A 10,294-nucleotide genomic window follows, 5' to 3' on the forward strand; every position below is an offset into this window, starting at 1 on the left:
GCAAAAGAAATGATGAAAGGTTAAAAAATAAAATAATTAAGTTCTTACAAAGGATCATTTTGCCAGGTTCTACAGGGAAACTGTTAGTTATAGAAATTATTTTTTGTGCTTTGTATTGAAAGTAAAATTAGGTAGCTAAGGGGGCCACTAAACCCTGAGAACACGACAGAGGAAAAACTGCAAGGCATGATATTTATTAAAGTATCTCATAACTATTTCAAGCTTTTAGAACAACTTCCAAAAAAGTACAAAGATAGCTACTTTTAAATTTCATACATACTAAGATAGTTCAGACACAATGAATGACATAATCTATTGAATTAGCCCTATTGTATTGGCCAAAGGAAAAGTAGTTAGATACTGTGAAACTGGAATTTGAATTCTTTCTATAACATGTTAAATTCCCGGATAACCTCGACAGAACTCTTCAAGTTATAAACACTTCCCAGCTAAATCACAGCACCATTTTGATGAAAAGGGCCAGATATTAAGACAGCTGTTGGGCAGAGTTAACTTGTAATTAAAAGGCTGTGGCAACTTCAGTTCCATGACGACCTCCAACTTTAACACAGTCTCGAGGGAATTTGTCCAACTGTTCATATGCCAGCCGCCCATCTTCTCCTAGATAAAGAACAGTAAACATGAATACCAATTCGAACTTAACTTTTTGATTTATGACTCAAAATAAATTAAATCAACTGTTTAGGTAGGGTTGCTGTAATTTGCTATGTTAACCTTGAGTAAAAAATAGTCCTCTTCTGTTTTTTATTATTATTATTATTTTGAGATAGAGTCTCATTATATTGCCCTCGATAGAGTGCTGTGGCATCATAGCTCACAGCAACTTAAAACTCATGGGATTAAGCAATTCTCTTGCCTCAGCCTCCCAAGTAGCTGGGACTACAGGCACATGCCACAATGCTCAACTATTTTTTGTTGCAGTTGTCATTGTTGTTTAGCTGGCCTGGGCTGGCTTTGAATCCCCCAGCCTTGGTGTACGTGGCTGACTCCATAACCACTGTGCTATGGGCTCCAAGCCCTCTTCTGTTATTTATTATTATTGTTATTATTTTTGAGACAGAGCCTCAAGCTGTCGCCCTGGGTAGAGTGCTGTGACATCACAGCTCACAGCAACCTCCCCAACTCCTGGGCTCAAGCAGTTCTCCTGCCTCTGCCTCCCAATTAGCTGGGCTCACAGGCACCCACCACAATGCCTGGGTATTTTTTAGTTGCAGCCATCATTGTTCTTTGGCAGGCCTGGGCTGGATTCAAACTCTCCAGCTCAGGTGTATGTGGCTGGCGCCTTAGCTGCTTGAGCCACAGGCACTGAGCGTATTTTTAATTATTCATTTTTTTTGCAATTTTTGGCTGGGGCTGGGTTTGAACCCACCACCTCTGGCATATGGGGCCGGTGCCCTACTCCTTTGAACCACAGGTGCCACCCCCTATTTTAAATTATTTATTGTTTAGAACAACCAACAACTTTTGAGCTAATGCCAGAGACCTAAAGAATGCTATGATATGAAATAGATTAGAAGGTTTTTTTTTTTTTTAGAGACAGTCTCACTTTCTCGCTCTTAGTTGAGTGCCATGGTGTCACAGCTCACAGCAACCTTCAATTCCTGGGCTTAGGCGGAGATTCTCTTGCCTCAGCCTCCTGAGTAGCTGGGACTACAGGCACCCGCCACAATGCCCAGCTATTTTTTGTTACAGTTTGGCCGGGGCTGGGTTCAAACCCGCCACCTTCACTATGTGGGGCTGGCACCCTACCCACTGAGCCATAGGCGCTGCCCAGATTAGAAGCTTTATGGCCATTTAATATTGATAATTTCATGTAGTAAATTTCTTTCTGAGCCATGACATGGATTACCTTTTAAGTACCTTAGGAACTAACTATTCATGAGTCAGTGATCCTTGACTTCAGTGCACTGAATTTTTGCCACGTAAATATTTGGTGATACCTCCTACCAGCCCCCAGCTAGTTCAGTTTTGTCCATAGTACCATCTTGAACAGCTAGGGTGCACTTGCATATAATTTTAATATTTTGTTCTATTTTTCTTGTTTAAAAAAATGATTAGAAAATGGGAAAATGTGGTACAGAGATAAGTGATAAGAAGCAGGCTTTCATCCATTTCAGGCAAGTGAGACAAAGACAGAAATAATTAGTCCTACTCAATCAGAAGTTCACTGTGAAGGAAAGCAAAAGTAAAAAAGATTCATGAAATGCTGGATAGATATATGTATGAGTGGGTTTTAGAAAAGGGCTACATAATATTTATTATGGGCTTTATAATATCATATAGTCTCCAGAAACAGAAAACTTCCAATAAACTAGAAATCTGGTTTGAAGGGGTTTTTTTGCACATTTAACTAACTTTTTCAGGAATATATTAGACATAAGACCAGAGATTTGCTTGAATGAATTTAAAAGAACCTTGGAAGAAACTATTCTATAAACAAAAGCCTGCCAATTATAAGAGATTTTTGTTACTCGCCCTGCCTGCCTTGATATTCCATTGGCAAATGCTATATTTTTCCTAGTATGACAGTTTTCAACTTCAACTTTTTTTTTTTGGAGACAGAGTCTCGCTCTTTCACCTAGGGTAGAGTGCCATGGCCTCAGGCTAGCTCCCAGCAACCTTAGACTCCTGGATTCAAGTGACCCTACTGCCTCAGCTTTCCCAGTAGCTGGGATTACAGGTGCACACTATCACGTCTGGCTAATTTTTCTATTTTTAGTACAAATGGGGTCTTGCTCTTGTTCAGGCTGGTCTTGTCCTGACTTCAAGCAATCCTCCAGCCTTGGCCTACCAGAGTCCTAGGATTACAGGTGTTAGCCACTGTGCCTGGCCAGTTTTCAACTTTTATTTTTGTTGTTGTTGTTGTTGTATTTTGGCTGGTGCTGGGTTTGAGCCTGCCACGTTTGGTATATGGGGCCAGCGCCCTACTCACTGAGCCACAGGCACTGCCCAGTTTTCAACTTTTTATTACTTTAGGGTAGAACCATTATTTGAAACAAAATGTTTCTGCAAAACTCTAGCATATAAAAAGATTAAACAAGGATCTTTCCAGCTGATGGCAGGGGGAAATGGAGAGATAAGAGAACCTGAGCTAGGTAGGCTGTTCATATGCTCCCCTCTTGTCTATTCACACATAGCCCTGTGGATGCCTCAGCGACAACTGCTATTTGAAGAACCACTGTTCTTACTTTGCTTATGAATAGATTCCAGTTAAAAAGTGTTAAGTTCTTCCCCCAGTCTCACAAAGTATAATGGCCTAGTGTCAGGATTTCATATCTGTGCCTGACTGGGTCTGGGTATCCAAAGGCAAGTTATTCAACCTCAGCATGCCTTAGAATGCCCTTCTGTAAAATGGGACTTATGTTCCTCCTTCTTGAGGTTTTTGGTAGGACTAAATGAGCTAACCTATGCTACTCCTCAAAACAGTTCCTGGCACAGAGGAAGTCCTCTATGGGTATTACCCAATATTATTTGTGAGCTTCTATACTCAAAATTTATGATAATTGTATTAGTGATACAACTAGGCTGGGTTCTCAGGGCATTTCACTCTCATTACTAACGTTCAGTTTTCAGTGGGTTTGGATCCTTTTCTGCTAGTCTTTTAACAGCCTTGTAAAGGCTTTCCCTGTAAAGTAGGCAGGGTGTAAAAGGAGAAAGAGCCTGATATTTAGGGAGTCAGTGTGTTTCCAAGGCTGAAGTCCAGCCAGGATGCACTGGAATGCCCATAGCCACGATGAAAAAAGCTCTGTCCAATGTGGTGGTCACCAGCCACATGCCGCTATTTAAATTTAAATGGTAATCTTAGCCACTGATTTATGACTACAGACATTCCCTGACATACATGTTTTGATGTTACAATGTTGTGAAAGCCATAGGAATTTAGTAAACATTATACTTTGAGTACCCATACAACCATTCTGCTTTTCAGTTTGGTACAGTATTCAATAAATTACATGAGATATTCAACACTTTATTATAAAATAGTCTTAGTGTTAGATGATTTTGTCCAACTGTACTTTTATATACTAGGGTTTTGCAGAAACATTTTGTTTCAAATAAGGGTTCTACCCTAATGTTCAGTAGCTAAGGTATATGATGTTCAGTAGGTAAGGTGTATTAAATGCATTTTTAACCTAATGGTATTTTCAATTTACAACAGATATATTGGGATATAACTCCTTCAAAACTCGAGGAGCTTCTATATTCAACATTCTGACATTTGAAACTTTAGTTCCTCAGTCATAGAAGGCAAATGGAACAGCTCAGTAGCCACAATGGCTGTCATATTGGACAGTGCACATATTGAATATTTCCATAAACACAGCAGGATCTATCGGACAGCAATTCCATGCGACTTGGTAAACAGTTGTGGCTCCAGATTTTCTGAGTGCCTGTGATGATCTTCTGCCCTTTGTCATAGTGTCTTTTCAATTCCCACTGAAAATTATATTTCTATTATATGAGGTCAGTCATTTATATGAGAGAAAAATGTGCCAATATTTGTGTATTAGAGTCAAAGAAGATTTATAATTTTGAGTTCCCTTGGAAGGCTTTAAAAAAATCTAATGGCCAGGCACACTTCAGTCCAATGAAAGCAGAATCTCTGGGAGTGGAACCCAGCTGTGGGCGTGTTTTAAGTTTCCCTAGTGATTCCAATGTGCAATCAATACTGAGAACCACACACTGGTGGTGTGAGAGGGCTTGGGGCTGGTGTGAGCTGCATGTAAGCTAAGGTGAGGCAGGTGTGAGGACTGTTTCTGGAGATGCTGCTGTTTGCTCAGCTCAAGTGAATCCTAGGGCACATTCCACGAGGGTCAACTTCCTTAGGTTACATTGGCTATGCTATGTAAACATCTGGCTTACCTTTATTGTTATTTTGGAATACTAGGGGATAAAAGAGTTTAAACACTTTAAGAGAATTAAATAATTTCTGTGGCTCAAAAAGCCATAAGGAATAATTGTTTTATCCTTTAAATAAATATATGCCAGGTAAGATTTCTGTACAATGAATAATATCTTATTTTTTTGCAGTTTTTGGCCAGGGCTGGGTTTGAACCTGCCACCTCCGGCATATGGGGCTAGTGCCCTACTCCACTGAGCCATAGGCACCACCTTCTTTTTCTTTTTTTTTTTTTTTTGAGACAGAGCCTCAAGCTGTCACCCTGAGTAGAGTGCTGTCACATCACAGCTCACAGCAACCTCCAACTCCTGGGCTCAAGCGATTCTCCTGCCTCTGCCTCCCAAGTAGCTGGGACTACAGGTGCCCACCATAACACCCGGCTATTTTTTGGTTGCAGCCGTCATTGTTGTTTGGCAGGCTCAGGTTGGATTCAAACCTGCCAGCTCAGGTGTATGTGACTGGTGCCTTAGCCACTTGAGCCACAGGCACTGAGCCAATGAATGACATCTTTAATAGCCGAACAAAGTCTCATTAAACCCATAACTAAGGAAGAAGGCCTGGGTGGCACCTGTGGCTCAAGGAGTAGGGCGCTGGCCCCATATACTGGAGGTGGTAGGTTCAAACCCAGCTCTGGCCAAAAAACTGAAAAAAAAAAAGAAAGAAGGCCTAATCATGAATGGGATTTTGATGGTGATTATAAATGCCATGAGATTCTCCTTCATATTATTAAGCTACTATAGGCAAACTAGAGTGGCTTTTTTTCAAGTAGTATTGTAGACTGGATTATACTTGAGGACTTGTAGGAGTATCGTTTTTATACTCTAAGAATGTGTTGTTGTAGTAAAATTATTTAGAACAAGTACAATAGAACCTCCATAGTTGACTACCTCTGACCATTGACCACCTCCTTAAGCTCCTAATTTTCACAGGCCAGACCAGGTACCACATGTACTCAATGGAAGTTCTGCATGTTGACCAGTTCATTACAGTCCCATGGTGGTCAACTTACAGAGGTTCTACTGTATTTATACTTATTACTATTGTTTTTTTTTTTTTTTTTTTGAGACAGAGTCTCACTGTGTCGCCCTCAGTAGAGTGCTTTGGTGTCACAGCTCACAGCAACTCGAACTCTTGGGCTTAAGTGATTCTCTTGCCTCAGCCTCCTGAGTAGCTGGGACTACAGGTGCCAGCCACAAAGCCAGGCTATTTTTTTGTTGCATTTGTTTAGCTGGCCTGGGCTGCGTTAGAACCTGCCACCCTTGGTGTACGTGGCTGGCGCCATAACCACTGTGCTACTGGTGACGAGCCTATTATTGTTTTTAGTTTGAGAGACAAAGCCTTGCTCTGTTGCCCAGGATGGTGTACAGTGGTGCGTTCTTCCGTTTAGCCCAGGAGTTCAACCTCGAACTTCTGGACGCAAGGGATCCTCTTCCTGACTAGTTAGGACTATAGGCACACACTATTACATCCAGCTAATTTTTCTTATTTTTTGTAGAGACAGAGTCTCTTTATGTTTTCCAGGCTGGTCTCAAATTCCTGGTGCTAAACAATCCTGAATCAGCCTCTCAAAGTGCTGGGATTACAGGTATGAGCCACTGCACCCAGTCTTATTTATACTTTTTTATGTAGAGTTAAGAAATGCTTTCCTTACCTTCCTGTGTCCCCCAAAAGAATATAAGTATGAAACCTGCTAGGCATGAACTTTACAAAGTAAAATGAAAGGGAAGGGTTATCTGGACGTTCTAGAATAAAATAAATACTCCAATTTTCTTCTTTGCTGTCAGGGTTTAGAGGCACAGAGGCTATCAGGACAATCAGAGGTTAACCTTGGAGTCAGGGTGAGGCTGGGGCACCTGGGGGTCTTACAGTGTTCCCTGAAGATGCAGCCCTGGTGTCTCAACCAATCATTGCCCTCTTGAAATGCCTGCCCCACCCTGACAGACCAACCTGGATTCCCTTTGCCTCTGCTATGTGGTTTGACTTCCATGTTCTTGATTCTAAGTAGTGCACAGAATGATTAACCCATATAGAAAGGCTACAGTGAATGAATTCACTCTCAGCATCCAGACACAACAAGGAGTTGTGGTGAGATGGACCTGTCAGTCCCTCATACTCTGTGTGCGTTTGATGACAGTTTATGGAGGAAACTTGCTAAAACTGCACACATGAAACTTTTTCTGTTATTGTGATATTATCAGCAATAAACAATCATGTAAAAAAAAAAACTTACCAAGAGACAGGAGGGTTTCTGAGGCCACGGTTCTGATTTCTTCAGTATCAGACTGACACAACGTCACCAGCATTTTAATGCTTTCAGTAGCCTATGGGGGGAAAATAGTTTCAATAGTCTTCTGACATTTAGTTCCACAACAGCTGGCATTTCATAGCTGGTAGGGATAGTAAAACCATCTTACCCAGGTGTCCCCAAACCTAGCTGAGAGTTGGGGTCACTTAGGGGGCTTCCTTAAAAGTACAGATCCCCGGGTGCTACTCGAGATACACTGTGCTGGGATTTCTGGGCGGGGGGAGTCCAGCAGTCATACTTGCGGGATCTCTGATGATCAGCTAAATTCCTCATCTCATGGCAGGTTCCAGGACTTGAGTGATAGGACTAGCCTGCCTTTGCAGAATAGAACCCCCTTTCCCGAGTTCTTTCCACTCTATTTCACTGACTCTAAAAACAGCTCTAATTTAAAAACTCTTAATATTCAGCTTATTTATTAAAATGGAGGGGAATAAAGGTCAATGCTGGAAATTCTTCTATTTGTTTATTCTACAAACATTTATTGAAAAGTTTATGAACTAGAGAGTTCACCATCATGAGTTTCTGCAACAAACCAGCCATAGTCCTAGCCCTCAAGAGTTTAGTGTAGTGGAATGATAGATAAATAAGTAATTATGACAATGAGTGATGGGCTGAGTCAGGGTGCTAGGGCTAAACCTGACTAGGAAGCAAAGCCTGTCTGGTCAGGGAAGTCCTCATCGAAGACGTGATTTCTGAGAGAAGTTAGCCAAGTTCAGGCTCATGGTAGGTAGGTGCATGTTTGTGTGTGGGTGAAATAAGGGAGTGTTTGGGGAAGTGGAGAAGGAAATAAATTCTAGACAAGGGAAATAGCTTGTAACATGGCCCAGAATCCAGAGGTGGCAGAGATATGTTTAAAAGGAGGAGAGCCTTTCAAGCCACATTAAGAGTTTTGGATTTAATTCTAAGTCCATGTCCTAATTCATATTTCATTCTTAACTCTAAAATCATGGAAAGCCAGGAAAGAGTTGTAAGCAGGATTGGTATTTTATTATGAGCGTTTTTTTTTTTTTTTTTTTTGAGAAAGAGTCTTGCTATGTCGCCCTGGTAGAGTGCCATAGTGTTACAGCTCACAGCAACCTCAAACTTTTGAGCTTAAGTGATTCTCTTGCCTCGGTCCTCAGCCTATAGCTGGGACTACAGGCGCCCACCACAACGCCTGGCAGTTGTTATTGTTGTTTAGCTGGTCCAGGCTGGATTCGAACTTGCCAGCCTTGGTGTATGTGGCTGGCTCCGTAACCACTGTGCTATGGGTGCTGAGCTGTATTCTGAGCACTCTAATTACAGTAATGAGGAGGGGGCTTTAAATGATAAGGAGGCAGGGAGGTAGGAAGGTGGCTCTGATCTAGTGAGAGATGCGGCAATAGAGTGGGGGCAGAGAAGAGTGGACAGATTGGACATGGGACCTGCAGGACAGACAACATGGAAGATGAGGTGAGGGAGGCGTCACTGATGACTTCCAGGTTTCTAGAGGGTGCTTATGGGATCCACCAAGACACAAAAGACCAGAGGTGGTGGGTGGGGTGGATGGGGTTTGAGGTAACCTCCTAGGCAAGATTTCTAGCAGCAAGCTGGATAATCAGTGGGAAGGGAAGACCTGGACTGGAAATATTGGGAGTCATTAATGTGTAGGGGATAATAGAATCCATAGGAGCAGATTTTGCCCAGGAAGAACATGTCAGAGGAGAAGAGGGCTCTGCACAGAGCCTTCAACACCAACACTCCGGGCAAGCAGAAGAAAGGGAGCCTGCCTTCTACAGACAAAAGGACTCCTGCTGAGAGTCCTGAGGAATAACAAATTATGATTCCTGAATAACAAACTATATTTATTTATTTATTTATTTATTTATTTTTTTCTTGGAAGAAAGCTAGGCTTATGAAGTGGTAGTGGTGGTGCTGGGTGCCAGAATATGGGAAACAAGAGTGAGCAGCCTGGGAGGACTTTGGGTTACTCCAGCCCAGTGAGACAGGTGGGATACTCAGAAATGGAAGGCCACTTGAGGACCTTCTGTCAAGGTTGTCTCTCAGTTGATAACAGTAAAACATGTGGGGTGTCTGCTTGCTATCATTAATTAAAAAAAAAATTATGTCCCCTGACATGTTGGTTTGGGTGAATGAAATTGTGACTCTGCAGTTTTTCATATCATGCTATGTGGAGCCTTTTTCAGGAGCCAGAGGAGCCAGGGATGGTTTAGTAAGAGGTCTTTTATTTTATTTTTATTTTTTTATTTTTTGAGACAGGGTCTCACTCTGTAGCCCAGGCTAAGGTGCAGTGGCATCATCATAGCTCACTACAGTCTCAAACTCCTGGGCTCACGTGATCCACCTGGCTCAGCCTCTGAGTAGCTGGAACTATAGGCGCTTGCCACCATGCTCAGCTGATCTTTACAATTTTTTTGTAGAGATGGAGTATCACTATGTTGCTCAGGCTGGTTTGGAACTCCTGGCCTCAAGTGGTCCTTCCACCTTGGCTTCCCAAAGTGCTGGGATTACAGGCATGTGCCAACATTCCTGGCCAGAAAGAGATCTTTCAGCTGGCACAAAGGATCCTATCCTCTAAGACAAGGAAAAAGTCAAGGAATCTGGTGCTCCCAGACTTGAGATATGCCAGAGTTTCAAGTAGCCTCTAATTTACTATTTTATTTTATTTTATTTTTTTTAGAGACGGAGTCTCACTTTATTGCCCTCAGTAGAGTGCCGTGGCATCACAGCTCACAGCAACCTCCAACTCCTGGGCTTAGGCGATTCTCCTGCCTCAGCCTCCCAAGTAGCTGGGACTACAGGCACCCACCACAATGCCCGGCTATTTTTTTGTTGCTGTTTGGCCAGGGCCAGGTTTGAACCCACCACCCTCGGTATATGGAGCCGGTGGCCCTACTCACTGAGTCACAGGGGCCACCCAAGTAGCCTCTACTTTAAACTTGATAGTATGTAAATCCATAAAAACCCAGACAGATCACTGTATCCTCATGTCTTCATTTACACTGAGTCTATATGACTGACATCTATCACTGATATGTTATAAGACATCAGAAGAGTGCCTAAATAAATAGCAGTCACTGTGGGACTAT

The 10,294-nt window shown here is 42.2% G+C and overlaps 1 protein-coding gene across 1 annotated transcript in view; it reads right to left on the reverse strand.

Annotated features, from left to right (window-relative positions):
* Positions 1-391: 391 nt before the first annotated feature.
* RIPOR2 (RHO family interacting cell polarization regulator 2) overlaps positions 392-10,294 on the reverse strand; it is a 118,582-nt gene continuing 108,679 nt past the window's right edge. Inside the window, exons 21-22 of the mRNA XM_012804241.2 lie at positions 7,152-7,242; positions 392-621 (exon numbers count right to left, since the gene is read on the reverse strand). Coding sequence (XP_012659695.2) covers positions 521-621; positions 7,152-7,242 — 192 coding nt within the window. The 3' untranslated portion in view covers positions 392-520. The remainder of the gene's footprint in view (positions 622-7,151; positions 7,243-10,294) is intronic.

The sequence above is a fragment of the Otolemur garnettii genome, unplaced genomic scaffold (genome assembly GCF_000181295.1).
Source record: "Otolemur garnettii isolate 467f Iridium unplaced genomic scaffold, OtoGar3 scaffold00026, whole genome shotgun sequence".
Taxonomy (NCBI): Eukaryota; Metazoa; Chordata; class Mammalia; order Primates; family Galagidae; genus Otolemur; species Otolemur garnettii.